Source organism: Pogoniulus pusillus, chromosome 40 (assembly GCF_015220805.1).
Source record: "Pogoniulus pusillus isolate bPogPus1 chromosome 40, bPogPus1.pri, whole genome shotgun sequence".
NCBI classification, from domain to species: Eukaryota; Metazoa; Chordata; class Aves; order Piciformes; family Lybiidae; genus Pogoniulus; species Pogoniulus pusillus.
Window position 1 is genome coordinate 6,163,255 of NC_087303.1, and position 25,306 is coordinate 6,188,560.

Genomic DNA, 25,306 nt, shown 5'->3' on the forward strand with positions numbered 1-25,306 from the left:
TGGAGGAGGGCGAGGGGGAGGAAGGGGAAATAAAACCCAACAAATCAAGGTTGGACAGTATTAGAAATTGACATTGAAACTGATTTGTTTTTGGCAGTTCTAACACAAACAGAAACATCCCTTCTTAGCCATACCCCTTAAAATGAACGAGGATCAGACAAGTGTGCAGTAAAGAAAAGGCAAAAGGAAAACAGAAGAGATAAAAACGAAAGAGACCAAGCAGAAGGATGATGGCTACAACAGAGAGAGTAAAGCCTAACATATTGGTGCACTGATGACAAAAAAAAAAAAGGAGTAAAAAAAAAAATCAGTCTGAAAATCAAAAATTACCACTGCTAAGTTTACCATCACCACAACAAGTCCAGGATCATAACGCTGTAAAAAAGAAACACCATTTGTTAGGCAGAAACCATCCCGGGCAGAAAGAGGCCGTTTGCAGAAGGCAGGGAGGATGGGTGGAAAAGAAACGAGAAGCAAAAAGCAGCAGGAGGTTTTCCTTTCCTCAGCCCCCTCCACCCCCATCACCATGCTTTGTGTCCCCAGCTGCAATCAGGGAGCGGAGGAGGAGGAGGAGGAGGAGGAGGAGGAGGAGGAGGAGGAGGAGGAGGAGGAGGAGGAGGAGGAGGAGGAGGAGGAGGAGGAGGAGGAGGAGGAGGAGGAGGAGGAGGGTTGGGAGGGTGTGTGCTGGTTTGAGTGTTTGAAATGAGAGGAATGAGATTGTTGGCTGTGAAGAACAAAAATCATGGTGATGTCTGTGTTACCCGTTCGTTCTGCTGGGGTGGGGGAAAGCAAGGACACAAACAGAGAGAATCACAGAGTCAGGGGGCTGGAAGGCACCTCCAAAGCTCAGCCCAGGCCAACCCTCCCTGCCAGGGGGCTGGAAGGCACCTCCAAAGCTCAGCCAGGCCAACCCCCCCTGCCAGGAGGCTGGAAGGGACCTCCAAAGCTCAGCCAGGCCAACCCCCCCTGCCAGGGGGCTGGAAGAGACCTCCAAAGCTCAGCCAGGCCAACCCCCCCTGCCAGGAGGCTGGAAGGCACCTCCAAAGCTCAGCCAGGCCAACCCCCCCTGCCAGGGGGCTGGAAGGCACCTCCAAAGCTCAGCCCAGGCCAACCCCCCCTGCCAGGGGGCTGGAAGGCACCTCCAAAGCTCAGCCAGGCCAACCCCCCCTGCCAGGGGGCTGGAAGGCACCTCCAAAGCTCAGCCAGGCCAACCCCCCCCTGCCAGGAGGCTGGAAGGGACCTCCAAAGCTCAGCCCAGGCCAACCCCCCCTGCCAGGAGGCTGGAAGGCACCTCCAAAGCTCAGCCAGGCCAACCCCCCCTGCCAGGAGGCTGGAAGGCACCTCCAAAGCTCAGCCAGGCCAACCCCCCCTTGCCAGGAGGCTGGAAGGCACCTCCAAAGCTCAGCCAGGCCAACCCCCCCCCTTGCCAGAGCAGCAGCACCTGGAGCAGGTCACACAGGAACACATCCAGGAGGGTTTGGAATCTCTCCAGAGAGGGAGACTCCACAATCCCCCCCTGAGCAGCCTGCTCCAGGGCTCTGGCACCCTTCACTTCCAGCCAGCTGAGTTCAGTCTGGGTGAATTTGGGGCAGGGGACAAGTAAGAGCCAAACCACAGCTGAGCTGCTGGTGCTGCCCCAGCTGTGCAGGCAGCTTACAAAGGCAACCAGTCAGCATCTGAAGGCAGGCACAAATAGCTGGGGGCAAAAGCTGTTAGCAGGTAAGAGGAGAACGCTCAAGGAGACAAGGGATGCCTTTGTTTGAGACAGGACCATCGTGGCAGGAGGAAAGCAGCATCATGAGGAAGGGAGCACCACAGCAGCTGCCTGGGCACAACCTCCAGCCAGGACCAAGCACTCTGAGCACATCATGTAGCTCCAGCCAGCAGTGCCCAGCTCTAACCCTGGCACCAGCTGGGGCAGCAGGACCCTCTGCTGGCCCAGAGGTTGGGCATCAGGGCAAGAGGATTTCACCCTGTGACATCCAGCCAGGACCAAGCACTGTGAGCACACAACACAGCTCCAAGCAGCAGTGCCCAACCCCAGCCCTGGCACCAGCTGGGGCAGCAGAACCCTCTGCTGGCCCAGAGGTTGGGCATCAGGGTGAGGGGACTTCACCCTGTGACATCCAGCCAGGACCAAGCACTGTGAGCACACAACACAGCTCCAAGCAGCAGTGCCCAGCCCTGGCACCAGCTGGGGCAGCAGGACCCTCTGCTGGCCCCAAGGTTCGAGGAAAGACACCAGAGCAGAGAAGGGAAGGCAACAGGCTCGGTGCTGCCCCAGCACCACCTCTCCCTGGTGGGCTGCCAAGTGGGCTGGAGAACAGCCAAAGGGGAAAAAAGGACTTTTGAAGTTAAGCTCTTTAAGTTCTCCTTTCAAAGAAGTTCCTCAAGCAAATTTATTCCAGCCCTGCTGTGAGCTGCTCTCCAGCAGCACCTAAGGTGGGGCTGGCACCTCCTGAGCCTGCCAGGTTTGGGCTGCTGCTGCCCCTTTCTGCAGGCACTGCCACACTCCAAAGAGAATCACAGAATGAAGCAGGTTGGCAGAGAGCTCCAAGCTCAGCCAGCCCAACCTAGCACCCAGCCCTGCCCAACCAACCAGACCATGGCACTCAGTGCCCCAGCCAGGCTTGGCTGCAACACCTCCAGCCACAGCCACTCCACCACCTCCCTGGGCAGCCCATTCCAGTGCCAATCACTCTCTCTGACAACAACTTCCTAACAACATCCAGCCTAGACCTGCCCTGGCACAGCTTCAGGCTGGGTCCCCTTCTTTTGCTGCTGGCTGCCTGGCAGCAGAGCCCAACCCCACCTGGCTACAGCCTCCCTGCAGGCAGCTGCAGGCAGCAATCAGCTCTGCCCTGAGCCTCCTCTGCTGCAGGCTGCACCCCCCCAGCTCCCTCAGCCTCTCCTCACAGGGCTCTGCTCCAGGCCCCTCCCCAGCCTTGCTGCCCTTCTCTCAACACCTTCCAGCACCTCAACAGCTCTCTGCAATTCAGGAGCCCAGAACTGGACACAGCACTCCAGGTGTGGCCTGAGCAGTGCTGAGCACAGGGGCACAAGAACCTCCCTTGTCCTGCTGCCCACACTGCTCCTGAGCCAGCCCAGGATGCCATTGGCTCTGCTGCCCACCTGGGCCAGAACTGATCCTTCAGGGAAGGGGCAGAACTCCCACACTTTGTGCCACTCTGCAGGGCTGCAAGCACTGCCACGCTGGCACCTGATCCTCCCTGTAGAGCAAATCATGCAGAACACAGAGCTGTGCCCATGCCCTGTGCCACTCCACCCCAAGAAAAGAAATGGTCACAAACTTTGCTTGGCTGACTGCTCACAGGCTGCAGACCCCAAGCAAGGGAGGGTTAAGTGCCTAAAAGACTTCCATAAAGGAGAAAACCTCTGTGGAGAGGACCAAGCATAAACCTGCAGCAGGATGTGGAACACAATCAGCTGGCACAGGAGTCACACCTTAGAAAACCTCCAATCCCCTCAAGCAAACTCAGCTTCATGCTTCAGAGATGAGGTTCCAGAACTGACCACATCCACCTGCTTTGCTTTCCTCTGCCTCAAGAGCCAAGAAAAGGATTTCTCCCAGCTCATCAAAAAACCTTCACCTCCAAACACTCCCCAACCACCACCCCAATTCCTAGAGCCCCACACATCTGCAGGCAGCACCTTGCTGGGCAGGCTGCTCCAAACCCACTCTTTTCTGATGCACAAAGTTCCTGGAGGGGAGCAAGCAGCAGCTCCAGAGATGAACAACTGTTAGGAGAGGTTAAGCCTAAGGCTCTGGGGTCAGTGCACATGGAGGGTGGTGCAGGTGCCAGGTGCATGCTCCAGAACAGGACACTCCAGCACCAGCTGGAGCTGCCCTCTGAGCCTGGCTAGAAACACTTGGGGTGGTGAAGGCCACTGCAGGTTCTCTCTCTCCTCAGAATCAGTCCAAAGCTTTCACTGACAGTTTGCAGACTGAGAAGTCCTCCCTCCAGCAGCACCAGGAACTGCAGTGGATCCACAGATCAGCTTGGGTTGGAAGGGACTTTTAGATCATCTACTTCCAACCCCCCTGCCACAGGCAGGGACACCTCCCACCAGCACAGGGTGCTCAAGGCCTCATCAACCTGGCCTGGAACACCTCCAAGGAGGCAACATCCACAGCCTCTCTCCCCACCCTCCCTAGAAAGGATTTCTTCCTCATCTCCCCTGTCCCAGCTCAAAGCCATTGTCCCTTATCCTGGCACTCCCAGCCCTCAGCCAAAGTCCCTCCCCAGCTCTCCTGGAGCCCCTTCAGGCACTGTAAGGCTGCTCTGAGGTCTCCTTGGAGCCCTCTCTTCCCCAGCTTGAACAAGCCCCAACTCTCCCAGCCTGTCCCCACTGGGTACAAGATGCATCCATAGGATACAGGATGTTCCTGAAGGTCTAAGGGCAGAGAAAGAGCAGGATGCTCCCACTGAAAGAGAGGGGCACCCCCAAAACTCTCTTAACATAACTCACTCAGTCTCAGTGTGTCACTTCTGCAGAGCATGTGAGCACCAGAGAGGTGACAGAGCAGCCCTAATGCTGCTCATGGTCTCAGCATCTTCACAGAGCTGCCTCCCAGGCACAACCCTGTGGGCTGGGATTCCAGCCTGATTGCTGTCACCCTGCTCAGGGGGCAGAACTGCATCGACTCAGCATCTCAGGAGGACACAGGCAGCAGGATGTGATCTCCTTCAGCACAGGGGATTGTCACTTACTACCTTTGTGCTACAACCAAAGCTAAGCTGCTGTTGAAGTGAGCCCCACAGCATGTAGGAATGGCTCCTGGAAAGGGACTACAGCAGGAGTTAGAGACACAGCTGAGAGAAGGCAGCACTGGGCAGCTTCCCAAGCACATCCCTGGATCAGCTCTGGTGGGTTAAAGAGGTTGGAAGGGACCCTCAAAAGTCATCTGCAGCCAGCAAAGACATCTCCAACTAGATCAGGCTGCCCAGGGCCACATCAAGTTTGATCCTGAATGTTTCTAGGGATGAGACCCTGCCCACGTCCCTGGGCAGCCTGTGCCAGTCTCTCCCCACCCTCACCGCAAAGAATCTCTTCCTCATCTCCACTCTCACTCCTCCTCATCTCCACTCTCACTCCTCCTCATCTCCACTCTCACTCCTCCTCATCTCCACTCTCACTCCTCCTCATCTCCACTCTCACTCCTCCTCATCTCCACTCTCACTCCTCCTCATCTCCACTCTCACTCCTCCTCATCTCCACTCTCACTCCTCCTCATCTCCACTCTCACTCCTCCTCATCTCCACTCTCACTCCTCCTCATCTCCACTCTCACTCTTCCTCATCTCCACTCTCACTCCTCCTCATCTCCACTCTCACTCCTCCTCATCTCCACTCTCACTCCTCCTCATCTCCACTCTCACTCCTCCTCATCTCCACTCTCACTCCTCCTCATCTCCACTCTCACTCCTCCTCATCTCCCAGCTCAAAGCCATTGGTCCTCATCCTGACACCCCAAGCCCTTGTCACAAGTCCCTCCCCAGCTCTCCTGGAGCCCCTTCAGGTGCTGGCAGGCTGCTCTAAGCTCTCCCTGGAGTCTTCTCTTCCCCAGGCTGAACAACCCCAACTCTCCCAGCCTGTTCCCCACGGGGGAGGTGCTCCAGTCCTCTGAGCATCTTTGAGCCCCTGCAGTAGATACCTGGAGCCAGGAATCAACACCCACAGCTACAGGGCACAGGCACCCAGGCAGCTGCACCATCCCTGGGGGAGATCAGGAGTCACTGTGCTCATGGCTGAGCTGCACCTTCCAAGAGTAGGATTCTTGAAGCTCTCCAAACCTTCCCTCACCACTTCTTGACAGCTCCACAGCTGCCCTGCTGAAAACTCAAACTCCTCATTCAGCCCCTCCAAAAGGCAACTAAATTCTGGCATGCTTCACAATGCTCCTTGCTGGCCAGAAGTGACATTCTGTTCTCCAGCTCATTCCCACTGCTGCAAGGAGCAAACAAACAAACAAGGGTGACCTTTTATCTGGGGTTCCTTTGGGAACTGGATGTGTGAGCTCAGCCTGTTGATGGCAGATTGCTGCAAAGGGTCACAAACTATCCAAGTCAAATGAAGGCTGGAATGTCTCTCATCCTCTGTGACAGGCATCAGCTGCCAGGGAGGAGAAACCACAGCCCAGGCACAGAACTGCACAGTTGTGATCCACAACCTCCCTGGGCAACCTGTGTCAGGCTCTCCCCACCCTCAACTTCTGCCAGTGTCTCCCCACCCTCAACTTCTGCCAGGCTCTCCCCACCCTCAACCTGTGCCAGGCTCTTTCCACCCTCAACCTGTGCCAGGCTCTCCCCACCCTCAACCTGTGCCAGGCTCTCCCCACCCTCAACCTGTGCCAGGCTCTCCCCACCCTCACTGCAAAGAGCTTCTCTTCCAGTTTCAATCTTCAGTTTCCTAATTTCCAAGCAGCTTTCCAGTACCTGCAAGGGGCTACAAGAATCACAGAAAGGTTTAGGTTGGATCTCAAAGCTCAGCCAGTGCCAACCCCACTGCCATAGGCAGGGACAGCTCCCGCTAGAACAGGTTACTCAAGGCCTCATCCAGCTTGGTACTGAACACCTCCAGGGAGGTTGTGGAGCACAGAAGCACCCAATGTGATCAGAGATCACATTGGGTGCTTCTGTGCACCACAACCTCCCTGGGAAACCTGTGCCAGGGTCTCACCACACTCAACCTCTGCCAGGCTCTCACCACCCATACTGTAAAGCATTTCTTCTCCAGTCTAAATCTGACCCAAGCTCTGTGAGTTGCTTTCCCTTGCAGAAGTTCAGGGAGCTCTGCTTTAGTTTCTTGCAGGTGTCACCTCTTGGTTTGTGTGTTGAAGAAGTTCTGAGCTCTTCTCTTGGAGTTTTCAAACCTGATTGGGGGTGTTTGGAACTTGTCCTTTGCTTGGCATTTCCCTCCTGGTTCTTAAGGGTTAAGCTCCACACCTGGAGTCCTGTGTGCAGCTCTGGAGCCCCCAGCACAAGCAGGACATGGAAGTGTTGGAGCCAGCCCAGAGGAGGCCACCAAGATGCTGAGAGGGCTGCAGCAGCTCTACTCTGAGCACAGGCTGAGAGAGTTGGGGCTGTGCAGCCTGGAGAGGAGAAGGCTTCCAGGAGAGCTTGGAGTGGCCTTGCAGGATCTGAAGGAGGCTCCAGGAGGGCTGGGGAGGGACTATTGAGAAGGTCTGGGAATGGCAGGAGGAGGAGGAATGGGTTTGGAGTGGCAGAGGGGAGATTGAAAGTGGATGTTAGGAGGAGGAGTGAGGGTGGTAAGAGACTGGCACAGATTGAGGGTGGTGAGAGCCTGGCACAGGTTGAGTGTGGTGAGACCCTGGCACAGGTTTCCCAGGGAGGTTGTGGTGCACAGAAGCACCCAATGTGATCTCTGATCACATTGGGTGCTTCTCTGCTCCACAACCTCCCTGGAGGTGTTCAGGACCAGGCTGGACGAGGCCATGAGCAACTTAGGCTGGTGAGAGGTGTCCCTACCCACGGCAGGAGGTTGGAACTGGATCATCTTCAAGGTCTCCTTCCAGCTTAAACCACTCTGTGGATCCCTCACCCACATGATGATCAACAGCCCTGAGGAACAAAGATGATGTCAGAGCAGGAACAGGAACCCTGCTTGATCTAGAATGAAATCAGAGATAAGAACTGCTGATTTCCTTTATCTCAGGAAGCAGAGAGAGGGCTGAAGGGTCCTGTCTGATCCAGGGCTGGGACTGGCTGTGTTGGGCTATGCTTAAGGCACTTAGAATCATAGAGGCAGGAAGGGAGCTCAAGGATTATCCAGTTCCACTTCTCACACACTCACCTTCCCCAGCTTAACCAAGGTGCTTTAGCACTACACAAAGGGCAGTGAAGCCAGGAGAAGGTGTCTGAAGGTGTCTCTGCCACAACACACAGCTGAGGTTGCAAGAAGAATGCTCTCACTGACTGCACACACTCAAGGAACACATAAACCTGCTCCCCACCTTTCAGAGGAAGGATCCTGCACATTCAGAAGCAAACAGGGGGCAGCTGCTGGCCCCAGAGGAGAGGGGATAAGTGATGTCCACCTCACAGGAGTCTGTCCTGGGACCTGTACTGTTCACTCTCTCCATCAGTGCTACAGTGAGACTCAGGCACCCTCACCAAGAGTGCAGATGACACCAGGCTGAGTGGTGTGGTTGAGACTGAGGGGATGGGATCCATCCAGAGGGACCTGGAAAGGCTGGAGCGGAGGAGAACCTCATGAGGTTCAACAAGGCAAAGTGCAAGGTCCCTGTGGCCAGAACAACCTTTGATATGAATCCAGGCTGGGGGATGAGGAGACTGAGAGCAGCCCTGCAGAGAAGGCCTTGGGGGTGCTGGGGGGGGAGAAGCTGGGCAGGAGGCAGCAGTGGGCACTGGCAGCACAGAAGGCCAGGGGCAGCCTGGGCTGCATCCAAAGCAGTGTGGGCAGAGCTGCAGAGAGGAGATCCTGACCCTCTGCTCTGCTCTGGGGAGACCTCACCTGCAGGGCTGGGGCCAGCTCTGGAGTGCTCAACACAAGAAGGACCTGGAGCTGCTGACAGAGCAGGTCCAGAGGAGGCCACAAAGATGATCAGCAAGTTGGAAAGCCTCTGCTGTGGGGCCAGGCTGAATTGGACTGCTCAGGAAAAGGCTCCAGAGAGACCTCAGAGCTGCATTTCAATATCTGAAGAGGAGATCCTGCTCCTCTGCTCTGCTCTGGGGAGACCCTGGGCAGCTTTAGCTGCAGGAGAGTTGGGCAAGATGACCTTGGAGGGTCCCTTAGAACCCAATGCAATCTGTCAGTCTGTAAACTTTGCTCTAGCTCTGTGGTCCTGTGCATTTCAAGAGGGCAGTGAAGATCAGTGAGCTGCCAGCAGGCTCTCAGAGCTACACTGCCCAGGTTTTCCACAGCTAAGCCCACGTGGAAGCCTGGAGCTGCTGAGCAGTGATTTATGGTGCAAACACAAGTGTAGAAGCTCAGGTCCATGCCAGATTTCAGGTTCCCACGAGGACATGTGAAGATACAAGAAGACAAAGCTGGGTTCACATCTCTGTCTTGGCTACAACTGCCAAATCCTTCCAGACTTCATGAATCAAGGCACTGTTCAAGTTTTCTCTTTCTCTTCCATATTTGCCTGTGCTTCTTCCAGAGCTCCAAACCTCCCCCAGAGACATGGAACATTCCCTCTTTCCTCCTGGTGCTTTTCTTAGATGCTCATTGTTCCATGTTCTCAAGGCCTCACAAGCATCCACTCTGTCTGCCTTCCTGAGAGCAAAGGAGCTACCTAATCCTGTAGTCAGCACCTTGGTGACCTGGTGACAGAGCTCAGCACTCCTGACCTCTGCACTGCAAACCCTCAGCTGACTTCCCCAAGGTGCAGCTGCCAAATGATCACCTCTGCAACTGCTCTCAGCTGCCTGAGTGGCCAAAGCTCTGCTTGTTACTGCAGACAGCACCTAGAGGAGCCAGAAGCCACCAAGCACAGCCTGCATCACCCCTGGCCACTGGCACAGGCCAGCAAGCACAGCCTGCATCACCCCTGGCCACCTGGCACAGGCCAGCAAGCACAGCCTGCATCACCCCTGGCCACCTGGCACAGGCCACCAAGCACAGCCTGCATCACCCCTGGCCACTGGCACAGGCCAGCAAGCACAGCCTGCATCACCCCTGGCCACCTGGCACAGCCTGCATCACCCCTGGTCACCTGGCACAGGCCAGCAAACACAGCCTGCATCACCCTTGGCCACTGGCACAGGCCAGCAAGCACAGCCTGCATCACCCCTGGCCACTGGCACAGGCCAGCAAGCACAGCCTGCATCACCCCTGGCCACCTGGCACAGCCTGCATCACCCCTGGCCACCTGGCACAGGCCAGCAAGCACAGCCTGCATCACCCCTGGCCACTGGCACAGGCCAGCAAGCACAGCCTGCATCACCCCTGGCCACCTGGCACAGCCTGCATCACCCCTGGCCACCTGGCACAGGCCAGCAAGCACAGCCTGCATCACCCCTGGCCACCTGGCACAGCCTGCATCACCCCTGGCCACTGGCACAGGCCAGCAAGCACAGCCTGCATCACCCAATCACAGAACCTCAGGGGCTGGAAGAGACCTCCAGAGCTCATCCAGTCCAACCCCCTGCCAAAGTAGGATCACCCAGGGCAGTCCACACAGGAGCACATCCAAGTGGGTTTTGAATGTCTCCAGAGGAGACTCCACAACCTCTCTGGGCAGCCTGCTCCAGGGCTCTGCCACCCTCACACCAAAGAAGTTTCTCCTCCTGTGGAGCTGAAACCTTCTCTGCTCCAGTTTGTGTCCACTGCTCCTTGGCTCATTGCTGCTGAGCACCCAACAGAGCCTGGCCCCAGCCACTGCCCCCCACCCCTCAGCTATTTGTACTCACTGCTCAGATCCCCTCTCAGCCTTCTCTTCTCCAGCCTAAACAGCCCCAGAGCTCTCAGGCTCACTCCACAGGTTGATGCTCAACTCCCCCATTCATCCTCTGGCTCTCCACTGGACTCCCTCCAGCAGGTCTCTGTCTCTCCTGAACTGTGGAGTCCAAAACTGGACACAGTCCTCCAGCTGTGGTCTCATCTGGAAGAAGAACCTCCCTAGCTCTCTGCTGGACTCCCTCCAGCAGGTTTCTGTCTCTCCTGAAGTGGGGAGCCCAAAACTGGACAGTCCTCCAGCTGTGGTCTCATCTGGAAGAACCTCCCTAGCTCTCTGCTGGACTCTCCCCAGGAGGTCTCTGTCTCTCCTGAAGTGGAGAGTCCAAAACTGGACAGAGTTTTCCAGCTGTGGTCTCATCTGGAAGAAGAACCTCCCTAGCTCTCTGCTGGACTCTCCCCAGCAGGTTTCTGTCTCTCCTGAACTGGGGAGTCCAAAACTGGACACAGTTTTCCAGCTGTGGTCTCATCTAGGGCAGAGCAGAGCAGGAGAAGACTTTCCTCAGCCCTGCTGGCCACACTTTCCCTGATGCCCCCCAGGCTGCCACTGGCTCTCTTGCCCACAAGGGCACATTGCTGGCCCAGCAGCCAAAGGGCTCCTGCTGCCCTTCAGCTCAGACAGGAGAAGGATCACTGCTGGAGCACAGCAGCCTCCTGCCACAGGCACAGGCTCCCTCCTCACCTGGCACCGCTGCTCCCCACACGCAGCTCCCAGCAGACAGCTCTGCCTTCTCCTTCCACTCACCCTTTACACCAGGAAGGAAAACCAGAGCTTGTCTGAACAGATTTAGTGAAGAAGGTGCCAAGTGAGAGCTGCACAGTAGTGGAAGTGGAGGGAGGAGGAGAGATGAGTATATTTATCCTCCCTGAATTTGCAAGTCAGAGCAGAACTCCATTTGTGCCTTTAAAATAGAAAGCAGGCAACCAAAAAAGCTCCTGTTTGATGGAGGAACTCAATTCCAGCACTTTCCACCACACTGGATATGTGGATCATTTAGAGAATCATGGAATTGTTGGGGTTGGAAAAGCTAAGCTCATCCAGGCCAACCACCAACCCAACCCCAGCATGGCCACCAAACCCTAGCCCCAAGCGCCGTGGCCACAGGGTGCTTGGACACCTCCAGCCATGGGCACTCCACCACCTCCTTGGGCAGCCTCTGCCAAGCCCTCACCACTCCTGCAGCAATGAATTTTTTTCTCATCTCCAACTTAAACCTCCCCTGGCACAATTCCAGGCCATTTCCTCTCCTTCTATTACCTGATCCTAGAGAGCAGAGCCCAACCCCCACCTCACTGCAGCCTCCTCTCAGGCAGCTGCAGAGAGCAATGAGGTCTTCCTCAGCCTCTTCTTCTTCACACTGCACCCCCCCCAGCTCCCTCAGCTGCTCCTCCCCAGCCCTCTTCTCCAGACCCTTCCCCACCTTTGATGCTCTCTCTGGCCCTGCTCCAACCTCTCAATGTGCTTCTGGGAGAGAGGAGTCCAAAACTGAGCCCAGGACTCGAGCTGTGGTCTCAGCAGTGCCCACTCCAGGAGCATGATCCCTGCCCTGCTCCTGCTGACCTCACTCTTGCTGTTCCAGCCCAGGCTGCTGGTGGCCTCCTTGGCCACCTGTGCCCATTGCTGGCTCATCTTCAGCTGCTGTCAACCCACCCCAGCCCAGCTCCTTTTCCACTGGACAACTTCCAAGCACTCTGCTCCCAGCCTGGAGCATTCCTGGGGTTCTTCTGACCCAGCACATTTGTGTGCTTATGAGAGGATAAAGCAAGCCTCAGGTTGGCTCAGGCACACCTGGCACTGCTGCTGCCCACAGTGCACTGCAGAAGCTTGCAGCCACCTTCAGCAGCAGGCACAGCACTGCCTTGCTGATGTGTACAGGCTCTGTGGGTGGGTTCAGACTGGGTGGAGAACAGGCATGAGGAAGGGGTTCAGAGAGCTCCTGTGACACTGAGCACAGCTCTGAGCACAGGCAGCCTCTGCCAGGGCAGTAGTGTGGCTGCTCTTTGGAAAGGCTCAGGCAGCCTTTCAGGACACTGCTGCTGAACTGCTGCCAGCACTTGGCTGAGAACAAAAAGGAAGCTGCTGTTACTACAGAGGAATAGCAATCAGGGGACAGAAGGCATTGCTGTGGGACCAAAGGCCCCAGCCAAGCTACTGCTGCTTCCACTGCCTGCCTCAGAAGGGACATCCTGCAGGGAGGTTGGGGCAACCTCTCTGCTTGGGGCAAGAAATCTTGCATTAAGGGTCCTCAGTGAGACCTCTGCTGATCAATCTCTTCATCACACACTGAGGTTGAGGCATCCTCACCAAGAGTGCAGGTCACACCAGGCTGAGTGGTGTGGTTGATGAGACTGAGGGATGGGATCCATCCAGAGGGACCTGGAAAGGCTGGAGCTGAGAGAGAACCTCATGAGGGTCAACAAGGAATAGTGCAAGGTCCCTGTGGCCAGGGCAACCTTTGATATGAATCCAGGCTGGAGGATGAGGAGACTGAGAGCAGCCCTGCAGAGAAGGCCTTGGGGGTGCTGGGGGGGGAGAAGCTGGGCAGGAGGCAGCAGTGGGCACTGGCAGCACAGAAGGCCAGGGGCAGCCTGGGCTGCATCCAAAGCAGTGTGGGCAGAGCTGGAGAGAGGAGATCCTGACCCTCTGCTCTGCTCTGGGGAGACCTCACCTGCAGGGCTGGGGCCAGCTCTGGAATCCCCAACACAGGAAGGACCTGGAGCTGCTGAAACAAGTGCAGAGGAGGCCACAAAGATGATCAGAGGGCTGGAAAACCTCTGCTGTGGGGCCAGGCTGAACTGGACTGCTCAGGAAAAGGCTCCAGAGAGACCTCAGAGCTGCATTTCAATGAAGAGGACCTAGAGGAAGGCTGGGGAGGGACTGTTTAGCAGGACCTGTGGGGACAAGATGGGGGGAACTGAACAGGGGAGATTTAGATTTGGTACCAGGAAAAAGTTCTTCAGAGTGAGGGTGCTGAGACCCTGGCACAGGCTGCCCAGGGATGAGGCTGAGGTCAGAGGGAGGGTCATGAGACCCTGGCACAGGCTGCCCAGGGATGAGGCTGAGGTCAGGGGGAGGGTGCTGAGACCCTGGCACAGGCTGCCCAGGGATGAGGCTGAGGTCAGAGGGAGGGTGCTGAGACCCTGGCACAGGCTGCCCAGGGATGAGGCTGAGGTCAGGGGGAGGGTGCTGAGACACTGGCACAGGCTGCCCAGGGATGAGGCTGAGGTCAGAGGGAGGGTGCTGAGACCCTGGCACAGGCTGCCCAGGGATGAGGCTGAGGCCCTGTCCCTGAAGCCATTCAAGATCAGACTGGAGGTGGCCCTGGGCAGGCTGCTCTGGTTGGAGGTGTCCCTGCTGAGTGCAGGGAGGGATGAACAAGGTGACCTTGGAGGGTCCTTTCCAACACAATACAATCTGAACTCCTGGCTTCAGCCTCACACCTCTACCCCTGCAGCTGGGTCAGCTCCTCCCAGGCACACAAGGCCAAAAGAGAGGCCAGAAGCTTTCAGCACAGTTAGGGTTTGTTGAACAATACCTCCAAGCAGGGAAACTGTGAGGAGCTTACAAAACCCTTGACAAATGCAGGATTAAAGCAACCCTGCTCTGCATGCCAGCCTCTCCCTGATGCTCACAACAATTCCTCCACTTCAGAGCTGAAATTCTTATTCCAAGAGAGGTTGTTGGGAGTGTTTGCATTCAGGATTTCACTCAGCCCTCTCCTTGTCCTTGTGACTTATGTCACTCCTCCAATTACCCTCACTCCTTGCTCTTATTTAGCTCAGGGCTTCACACAGAGGTCAAGCACTGTTCTCAACCACCTTTGCTGCTTTCTTTTTCAGCAGACAGCAGAATTCCAGATGCTTCCCAGGAGCCAGCAGTGTCAGACTGTGCCCCTTGGCTCTGCTCAGACCTCACTTCTGATCCTGCCTCCAGTTCTAGTGTCACCAGCAGGAGGAGGGCAAAGAGCTGCTGGAGTGAGTCCAAAGGAGGCCACAAAGATGCTCCAAGGGCTGGAGCAGCTCTGCTGTGAGCACAGGCTGAGGGAGCTGGGGGTTAGCAGCCTGCAGAAGGATCCAGAGGGACCTTAGAGCTGCCTGCCAGAGCCTGAAGAAATCCTGCAGAAAGGCTGCAGAGAGACTTTTGCTGAGGGTGTCTGGAGACAGGACAAGGGCAAATGGTTTGGAGCTGAGGCAGAGCAGGAGTAGAGTGGAGCTGAGGAAGTTCTTCAGGATGAAGGTGGTGAGATGCTGGCACAGGTTGTGGATGTGCCCTCCCTGGAGGTGCTGAAGGTCAGGTTGGGTGAGACCTTGAGCACCCTGGGCTGGTGGGAGGTGTCCTCTGCCCATGGCAGGGGGTTTGGAGTAGATGACTTCTGAGGTCCCTTTCAACCTGAGCCATTCCATGATTATTAACTGCCCATGTTCACCCTCCCCCTCTCAGAAAGCAGCCTACAGGCACCTTTTCCTCAACCATCAGAGTCTCCACACAACAGTGGCTCCCTCAGCTGTGCTTTCCAGACTAACAAGGATCCCTGGCAGCTCCTTCTCCTGCTTCTCCACATTCACTGCCTGTTAGCAAGCTGAAGCAACATCTCCAAATATAACACAAGTTGTGGGAGAAAAAAAGCCCAAAAGATCAAGGAGAAGAGCTGAGAAACCTACAGGAAAGCTGGGGAGGGACTTGTGACAGAGGCTTCTGCTGATAGGATGAGAGGGAATGGATTTAAGCTTGAGGAGGGGAGACTTAGACTGGAGATGAGGATGAAATTCTTTCCAGTGAGTGTGGTGAGATCCTCTTAGGTTGCCCAGGGAGGTTCTAGATGTCCCCTTCCTGGAGGTGTTCATGGCCAGACTGGATGAGGTCTTGAGCACCCTGGGCTGGTGGGAGGTGTCCCTGCCCATGGCAGGGGGAGTGGAACTGGGTGACCTTCTCTACAGGAAGGACATTGAGGGGCTGGAGCATGTCCAGAGAAGGGTGACAAAGCTGGGGAAGGGTCTGGAGAACAGGGCTGGGGAGGAGCAGCTGAGGGAACTGAGGTTGTTTGGTCTGGAGGAGGCTGAGGGGAGACCTTCTGGCTCTTCACAACTCCCTGAGAGAAGGTGAGAGTCAAGTGGGAGTTGGGCTCTTCTCCCAAGGAACAAGCAGCAGTACAACTGGAAATGGCCTCAGGCTGGCCCAGGGGAGGATCAGGTTGGAGATCAGAAGAAACTTCTTCACCAAAAGGGTTCTCAAACACTGGAACAGGCTGCCCAGGGAGGTGGTTGAATCCCCATCCCTGGAAGATGCTGAGGTGTGGTGGTGAGGGCCATGGTTTAGCCCCAGCCTTGGGAGGCTGGAGAATGGTTGGAGTGGATCTGGAAGGTCTTCTCCAGCTGAAGGCAACCTCTAATTCTGCAGGGAATGAGCCCAGCTGCTGGGCACCTTTGCCCAACCACCAGCACTCAGCAAGTGTGAACCTGACTCTGTCCTGGCTGCCATCCACTGCTGGGTCACTGTGCAGTGCTAACCACAGAAGGTGGTTAGCAAGAAGGAAACCATCCCCAAGTGCAGTCCTGCAGCAGGAAGCTCTTGTGGAACATCACCACGAGAGCCTCACTGGAAGGAATCCTCAAGTCTGAGTGGGCAACAACACTACAGAGCTTTTGGGTTGCCTGAATCTAAGTGGAGCCCCACTTGAGAGGACCTCCTGGAATCAAAAGCTGCCTAACAAGCAGCAGCAGCAGCCCCCTGAACTCATGCACTTCCTTTCAAAGCAGGATCAACTGCATGGACAACAGATGAAGGCAGGATTCAACCCCATACCTGCAACCCAAATGCAGAGACCTGAGGGGGTGGCTGCCAAGGCCTCTGCAGGGGGTCAGGTACCACATTCCCACTGGTTCTACCTCTGCACCTCCTGGGCACAGGCTGTGCAAGGGTTTTAGGCTCAAGTCCAGCAGGAAATGAGCAGAGTTTCCAACAGAGATACTCTGTGCTTGCTGTTCTGACACCCCCCCCTGGAGAAATCTCTCCTGAGCAAGAGGGGAAGAAACCTCTCCTGAGCAAGAGGGGAAGAAACCTCTCCTGAGCAAGAGGGGAAGAAACCTCTCCTGAGCAAGAGGGGAAGAAACCTCTCCTGAGCAAGAGGGGAAGAAACCTCTCCTGAGCAAGAGGGGAAGAAACCTCTCCTGAGCAAGAGGGGAAGAAACCTCTCCTGAGCAAGAGGGGAAGAAACCTCTCCTGAGCAAGAGGGGAAGAAACCCTTTCTGCTTTGCTCTTCCATTCTCAGGGCACATCAAAGTGGTTGAGTCACCAGCCCTGGGATGTGTTGAAAGGTCCTTTAGATGTGGCACTTAAGAGATACAGTTTAGTGGTGAACCAGACAGGGGAGGGTTAATGGTTGGGCCTGAAGATCTCAAGGGTCTTTTCCAGCCTGAATGATTCCAGGAGTCTATTTTAAGGGGCTTCACCTCTTCAGACTCCTAGAACCAGGTTAAAATTGGATGCAAAAGATTTCCTTCCCAGCAGTTTATATTTGGGCCAATCTAAGACTCGTGCCAAAAGGTCACTGGATAATGAATTAATCCCTCCCAACACATCCATCACCAATGCCACAGGCTCCAGCTGCTCCTAACCACCCAGGAGGCTGCTGCTGACCGTGTGGCTGAGCAGATCTGCTGCAGCAGCCCTCCCCAGCCAGAGCCTGGCTGGCAGGTGGACAGGGCACAGCTGAAAGGTGACAGGCACCATGTGAGTCCTGCAGGCTCTCCAAAGCCCGGGTCGGGAAGGTTTCAGCACCTCCACCAGGCTCTTTTCCCTCCTGCATGTCCATCAGGGTGAGGGAGGAGCAGGCAAACCCTCACCGCCCATCCCCACGATGTGCCTGCGGCTCGCAGACAGCTCAGATCAGCTTCCCTAATCCTTGAGTCAGAGCCCAGGCTTCCAAAGGCACAGCAGGAACATCCACATCTGGCCAGGGCTCAAACCCACAAAGGCAGCCCTGGCTCTCTGCATTCAGGGCACGATGCCACCAGCCAGACCCAGGACTGCAGAGGCATCTGCTGCTCGCTCTGTCGTGCCACTGCCTGCCACCCTACAGGGACCCCACAGCTGTGCCTCTGGATCCAGCTGGGGCTGGGTGAGGGCTTTGGCTTCTTTCAAGTCTCTGTGGTTCCACTTTGGTGACACAGAGGAACATGGGGCACCCAAAAGCAAAACCAGACCAAACAGCACAGCCAGAGAGAGCCAAAGCAGCAGGTGACAACTACAGCCACATCCTGAGCCCTGGCACCAGCGCGGGACACAGACGACTGCAGCAGTGCCAAGCACCAACCAAGGGAGTCCACAAGAAGCCAGTTCAGAGGAGGCAAGAAGCACTGAGCACCAACCAAGGCACTGTCTGAGGGCTCAGAGTGCCTCAGCCCAGGGGTTAATGCCCACTCCCACAGCTCAGGGAACTCCTTACCCCTCACCAGGCCTCCACAGCTCAGGGACGCTTATCTCTAACTGCCTCACTGTAGGGGCACCAAGACCCATTACAAGCTCCCAGGTCTTCAGACTAAGGGTCCAGCAATGGGAGGCACTCAGAGCACTTCAAGCACTTCAAAAGGTTGCCACAGAAGCCACCTGGGCACACAGTTCCATGCCTGTGGTAAACATCAAGCATCTTAGTGTTGTGTGCTGATGCTGGACACATCCAAAGAAGCTGACTGCAAGCTCTACCTTCAGTTTCCCTGCACACAACAGGGCTGTGCCCCAGAAGGGACCTCTGGAGACCTTCCAGCCCAAGCCCCCCAGCCAAAGCAGGGCACCCACAGCAGCCTGCCCAGCGGCACAACGCCCAGGGGGGGGTTGGAAGCTCTGCAGAGAAGGAGAATCCACAACCTCTCTGGGCAAGGTTGTGGAGTCTCCTTCTCTGCAGAGCTTCCAAACTGCTCCAGGCCTCCAGCAGCCTCACACCAAGGAAGCTTCTCCTCCTGGTCAGATGGAATCTCCTGGGTTCCATTTTCTGCCCTTTGCCCCTTGTCCTGTCCCTGGGCACCACTGAGCAGAGCCTGGCCCCAGCCTCTTGCCCCCAGCCTTTAGCTCTTGCTGAGCACTGCTCAGCTGCCCTCTGGGGCTGCTCTTCTGCAGGCTCTCAGCCCCAGGGCTCAGCCTTTGCTCCTCACTGAGCTGCTCCAGGTCCTTCAGCAGCCTCCCCTGGACTCTCTCCAGCAGTTCTCTGTCTCTCTGGGACTGGGGACCCCAGAGCTGGAGTCAGGACTCCAGAGATGGCTTTCCTAGGGCAGAGTACAAGAGGAGAAGAACCTTCCTCAACCTGCTGGCCACACTCTGAAGAGGAGCATGGCTACAGCCCCTCAGATGAACAGCAGCAGTGGCTCTGTTTGCACCACAGGGTTCAGCAGAGCAGGGAGAACTCAGGCACACGGCAACATGAGGACTGGGAGCTCCAATTCAACGAAGCTCTGCAGCACCTCAAGAGCTGCTAAACCTCTGACAAAGAGAGTGCTGCAGAACAGAAACAAAACTGAGTGAGAGCTCTCTGGAGAGCTAGGAGCAGGCCTCTGCCATCCATGAGGGCTTCTGCCACCACTTGCAGCCTTCACTGGGTCCTTCAGTTGCCTTCTAGTGGCTTCTGACACCCCCACCAAACACACACCCAGAGGTCCCTGTGCCTAGCCTGTACTTTTCGGTATCCCAAAGCAGGCAGCAGAACATCAGCAGAGCTGCAGGAGCTGCACAGCTCCGCTAGCAGCCAGGGCAGCTCAGCCAGCTCCCTCCAGAGGCACTGTGCTCCCTGCACACCCAGAGCAGCTCACACCTAACCGAGGCCGGAGAGCCGACAAGCCCCGGGGCGGGCAGCCCGCAAGCCCCCTGCCTGCAAAGGGCAAGCCCCAAGGGGGCCAGGGGAGCCAGCAAGCCCCCTGCCTGCAAAGGGCAAGCTCCAAGGGGGCCAGGGGAGCCAGCAAGCCCCCTGCCTGCAAAGGGCAAGCTCCAATGGGGCCAGGGGAGCCAGCAAGCCCCCTGCCTGCAAAGGGCAAGCCCCAAGGGGGCCAGGGGAGCCAGCAAGCCCCCTGCCTGCAAAGGGCAAGCTCCAATGGGGCCAGGGGAGCCAGCAAGCCCCCTGCCTGCAAAGGGCAAGCCCCAAGGGGGCCAGGGGAGCCAGCAAGCCCCCTGCCTGCAAAGGGCAAGCCCCAAGGGGGCCAGGGGAGCCAGCAAGCCCCCTGCCTGCAAAGGGCAAGCCCCAAGGGGGCCAGGGGAGCCAGCAAGCCCCCTGCCTGCAAAGGGCAAGCTCCAAGGGGGCCAGAGGAGCCAGCAAGCCCCCTGCCTGCAAAGGGCAAACCCTGGGGGGATCCGAGCAGCCTGCAAGCCCCCTGCTTGCAAAGGGCAAATGCCCGGGGGAGGATGAGAAGCCTGCAAGCTCGCTCCTTGCAAAGGGCAAGCCCCGGGTGGGGGGGCGGGGAGCGGACAAGCCCCCTGCCTGCAAAGGCCAAGCCCTGGGGGCCTGGGAAGCCGACAAGCCCCCTGCTTGCAAAGGGCAAGCCCCCGGGGTGGGGGGGCGAACAGCCCGCAAGCCTCAAGGGGACCTGGGGAGCCGGCACGACCCTTGCTTGCAAAGGGTAAGCCCCTGGGGAGGCCTGGGGAGCCGACAAGCCCCTGCCTGCAAAGGGCAAGCCCCGGGGGGAGCCGACAAACCCCCTGTTTGCAAAGGGCAAGCCCCGGGGGGGAGCCGACAAGCCCCTTGCTTGCAGAGGGCAAGCCCCGGGGGAGCCGACAAACCCTTGCTTGCAGAGGGCAAGCCCCGGGGGGAGCCGACAAACCCCTGCCTGCAGAGGGCAAGCCCCGGGGGAGCCGACAAGCCCCTGCCTGCAAAGGGCAAGCCCCGGGGGAGCCGACAAGCCCCCTGCTTGCAAAGGACAAGCCCCGGGGGAGCCGACAGGCCCCCTGTTTGCAAAGGGCAAGCCCCGGAGGAGCCGACAAACCCCTCTTTGCAGAGGGCAAGCCCCGGGGGGAGCCGACAAGCCCCCTGCTTGCAGAGGGCAAGCCCCGGGGGGGAGCCCCGACAAGCCCCTTGCTTGCAAAGGACAAGCCCCGGGGGGAGCCGACAAGCCCCCTGCTTGCAGAGGGCAAGCCCCGGGGGGGAGCCCCGACAAGCCCCTGCTTGCAAAGGGCAAGCCCCGAGGGGAGCCGACAAGCCCCCTGCTTGCAGAGGGCAAGCCCCGGGGGGGAGCGGACAAGCCCCTTGCTTGCAAAGGGCAAGCCCCGGGGGGAGCCGACAAACCCCTGCTTGCAAAGGACAAGCCCCGGGGGGAGCCGACAAGCCCCAGGAGGAGCCGACAAGCCCCGAGGGGAACCGACAAGCCCCAGGGGGAGCCGACAAGCCCCGGGGGGAGCCGACAAGCCCCCTGCTCGCCAAGGGCTAAAGAGGAAATCTCCAGAGCGCGTTTGTTTTGGCTACAGTAGCAGCGGAAAGAAAAAGTCTAACCTAGGAACCAAAAAGCAGAAGTGATTTCGTTACAGACTCGATGCTGCCGTCGAAGGGTTCGGCGAGGAGCTGCCGGACTTACCCTGCAGTGATTTTCCCAATCCCTGGCCCAGCTTCCAGCCATGTTTCTGCAGTAAGCGATGTCCAATATTATCCTGACAGACAGAACAGAGAAAACAAACCAAAAATATTCCAATAATATATTCTTCCCTTCCCACTGACAGCTTTCAACATGTGATGAGCAAGAGAAGAGTTGGTTTTTGGTATTGGTTTGGTTGGGTTCTTTATTTTTCCCTACATAAGAGATGCATGCAAAAAAAAAAAAAAGAGCCAAGATAAAGATAAATCCTACTGGAAAAGGCCATTGAGATGGCCAAGAAAAGGGAAAAAATTGCTGGCTGGGATATTTTTCTGGGGGGGGGGGGGGGGAAAGGGATGATGGAGAAATCAGGGATGCTCGGGGCAAGTTTTGTGCATGACTTGGAGACTGGATTGGAAAAGAAAATCAAATCCATCCAAAGCAAAACAAAAAAAAACCAAACTGAAATGTGGAAGGGATAATAAAAAATAAAAAAAAAGGAGTAAGAAAATGGAACAGTTAAAAAAAAAAGGGGAAAGGAAAATAAAATGAAATCAATCCAAAGGCATCAAATCAAAAGGCATCAAAAGTTACTTCTACCGCTCATATCCATCACCTAAGCAGCAACTTGTGGTGTTTGGGGGGTGGTTGTTGGGGGGGGGGGGCTTTAATTTTGGGGGAGGGGGAGGGGAAAAAGGAGGGGAAGGGAAGGGGAAAGAAGGGGTGGGGAGAAAAAAAATCGACAAGGTGGTTGTTTAGCTTCATGGGTTGTGTGTCAGGCTACGATGTCAAGTGCGAGACTGCCCCACCGCTAGAAAGCAAAAGACAAATCAGAGCAAAATCCAGGCTAGGCTTGATTGGGGGTTTTTGTGGTTGTGTTTTAGGTGTGGTTATAGAGATATATATAAATAAAAACTAGCATGCAGCCAATATTAAACTGAGAAAAGAAAAGCTGAAACCAACAACAACAACAACAACAAAACAACAACCCCCCAAAGGGTGAGGTTAGTAAAAACAAAACCCCCCCGAAACGACGACGACGATGACAAGAGGAAAGGGAGGGGGGGGGGAGAGGGGGGGAGAAAACAAAGAAAGGAAAGAAATAAACCCAAAAAATCTAAATAAATGAACATAAAAAGCAAGAAAGAAATCGATTGAATGAAAAGAAGTTAAAAAAAAAATGAGCTCAAGCACAGACTGGGTGATGCATTTCAGGTGGAAACTAACCCAAAACATACTAAGGTGTTAGAATGGAACAGGCCTAGCAATTAAGTTTAAACAGCAAGGAACCATTTAGTGCATGGAGGGGAAAAATCAATGAGCAGAATGTCTCATCTTCCAAGGAGGGGGGGTGGGGGGCTTAAGAAATGACAAAGCTGGTTTGGAATCGAGGCAAAGAGTTGATGCAGCAATTCGGTTTCAGCCTCTCAAAGCAGAATCTGTTGTGGTTTGTGTGGTGGAATGGGTTGGGGCAGAAGGGATCTGCAAAGCTCATCCAAGTCCAAGCCACCCTGCATTCAGCAGGGATGTTCTTCACTAGAGCAAGCTGCTTGGGGTCTTGCTGAACCTCACCTTGAGTGGATGGGGTCTCAACATCCTCCCTGTGCAGCCTGCTGCAGTGTTCCAGCACTCTCACGGTGCAGAACTTGTTCCTCACATCCAATCTGCATCTGCTCTGCTCTCGTTTTGAACCATTCCCTAAGGCTTGTCCCTGCAGACCTCCAGGAACAGTCCCTCTGCAGCCTTCTTGGAGCCTCAACACCCTCCCTGTGCAGCCTGCTGCAGTGTTCCAGCACTCTCATGGTGCAGAACTTGCTCCTCACATCCCATCTGCACCTGCTCTGCTCTCGTTTTAAACCATTCCCTAAGGCTTGTCCCTGCAGACCTCTGGGAACAGTCCCTCTGTAGCCTTCTTGGAGCCTCAACACCCTCCCTGTGCAGCCTGTTGCAAGTCTTGTCCCTGCAGACCTCTAGGAACAGTCCCTCTGTAGCCTTCCTGTAGCTCCTTCAGGTCCTGGCATGCTGCTATTAAGCCTCCTTGGAGCTTTCTCTCCTCCAGACTGAACAATCCCAGTTCTCTCAGCCTGTTCCCACAGCAGAGGCTCTCCATCTTTGTGGCTCTCCTCTGGACCTGCTCTATCAGCTCCAGGTCCTTCCTGTGTTGAGTACTCCAGAGCTGGCCCCAGCCCTGCAGCTGAGGTCTGCCCAGAGCAGAGGGTCAGGATCTCCTCTCTGCAGCTCTGCCCACACTGCTTTGGATGCAGCCCAGGCTGCCCTTGGCCTTCTGTGCTGCCAGTGCCCACTGCTGCCTCCGGCCCAGCTTCTCCCCCCCCAGCACCCCCAAGGCCTTCTCTGCAGGGCTGCTCTCAGTCTCCTCATCCCCCAGCCTGGATTCATACCAAGAGTTGTCCTGACCATAGGAGCACTTTGCCCTGTTGAACCTCATGAGGTTCTCTCTCAGCTCCAGCCTTTCCAGGTCCCTCTGGATGGATCCCATCCCTCAGTCTCAACCACATCACTCAGCCTGGTGTCATCTACACTCTTGGTAAGGGTGCCTCAACCTCACTGTCTGATGAAGATATTGATCAGCAGAGGTCCCACTGAGGACCTTCAATGCAAGCTTTCCTGCCCCAAACAGAGAACAGGAGGGTTAGCAGCAGCCTCCAGCTGACAGCTCAGCCCTTACTGACCAGTTTAGCACTAATGAGTAATTCTCAGCTCCTCAGAGGAGGATCTTAGTGAGGGCAGTGTTTGCCTTTCAATCCTCAAAAACAGAATCACAGAATCAGGCAGGGTTGGAAGGGAGCACAAGGAGCAGGCAGTTCCAACCCCCCTGCCATGCCCAGGGACACCCTACCCTAGAGCAGCCTGACCACAGCCTCAGCCAGCCTGGCCTCAAACACCTCCAGCCATGGGGCCTCAACCCCCTCCCTGGGCAACCCATTCCAGCCTCTCACCACTCTCCTGCTCAGCAACTTCCTCCTCACCTCCACCTTTGCTTCATTCCCCCCACTCCTGCCACTCCCTCACAGCCTCAAAAGTCCCTCCCCAGCTTTTTTGGAGCCCCTTTCAGATGCTGGCAGGCCAGTAGAAGGTCACCTGGGAGCCTCCTCTGCTCCAGCCTGAACAACAAAGCCAAACAAAAATCAGATGCTTGGTTATGAATGGTCATGAGGCAAAGCACAACTCAGGATGTCACAGAACCAGCCTGAAGGGGAAGAGGCTGCAGATCCCCAGTGCTGAGTGCTGCTACCTGGATACCAGGTGATAACTACACCAATCTGCATGCTGCAGAGGTGTTCACTCAGAGAAGGGATCTGCAACATCATCCAGCTCCAACTCCCTGCCACACACGGGCAGGGACACCTCCCACCAGCACAGGTTGCTCAAGGCTTCATCCAATCTGGCCTTGAACACCTCTCCAAGGAGAGAGCATCCACAACCTCCCTGGGCAGCCTGTGCCAGTCTCTCCCCATCCTTACTGAAAAGAATTTCTTCCTCAGCTCCACTCTTGTTCTCCCCTCTCCCAGCTCAAAGCCATTAGTCCTCATCCTGGCACTCCCAGCCCTTGGCACAAGTCCCTCCCCAGCTCTCCTGCAGTCCCTTCAGGTTCTGAAAGGTTGCTCTAAGGTCTCCCTGGAGCCTTCTCTTCTCCAGGCTCAACAGCCCCAACTCTCCCAGCCTGTCCCCACAAGGGAGGCTCTCCACCCCTCTGAGCATCTTTGTGGCCTCCTCTGGACCCTCCCCAGCAACTCCAGGTCCTTGTGCTGGGTTCCCCAGAGCTGGAGGCAGTGCTGCAGGTGAGGGCTGAGCACAGCAGAGGGGCAGAATCCCCTCCCTGTGCTGCTGCTCTCCCTGCTCTGGCTGCAGCCAGCACACAGCTGGCTCTGGGCTGTGACCAGTGCTGGCTCCTGGGCACTTTGGCACCAACTGACACCCCCAAGCCCTTCTCCTCAGGGCTGCTCAAGCCTCCTCCTCACCCAGCCTGGATTTGTGCTTGCAATTGGCCTGACCCAGCTGCAGCAAACTGCACTTCACCTTGCTGACCTCCACGAGATTGGCTTGGGCCAACCTCTGCGAGTCCCTCTGGATGGATCCCTCCTCTCCAGCAGTTCTCCTCTAACCCCAGCTTCTCCCAGATTCAACCTGTAACCAAGTCACCACCAGAACTCAGCACAGCTGTGAGGTTTTCACTCCCTCCAAAGGGAAGAAAGTGACCACACTTGGTAAAGCATCCTGAGAGACAAAAAAATCTTCCCAAGGCTGCAGGGGTAGCTTCTTCCTCACCAAAAAAAAAAGCC

The 25,306-nt window shown here is 56.3% G+C and overlaps 1 protein-coding gene across 4 annotated transcripts in view; it reads right to left on the reverse strand.

Moving 5' to 3' along the window:
* GPATCH8 (G-patch domain containing 8) overlaps positions 1 to 25,306 on the reverse strand; it is a 122,876-nt gene that overhangs the window by 51,037 nt on the left and 46,533 nt on the right. For 3 of the 4 annotated variants that reach the window (XM_064174448.1, XM_064174447.1, XM_064174446.1), the window contains one exon: positions 21,009 to 21,081. In XM_064174448.1, the coding sequence (XP_064030518.1) occupies positions 21,009 to 21,081 (73 nt within the window). Of the gene's footprint in view, positions 1 to 330; positions 375 to 21,008; positions 21,082 to 25,306 lie in introns of those variants that run through there. The other variant, XM_064174449.1, reaches the window with a different exon arrangement.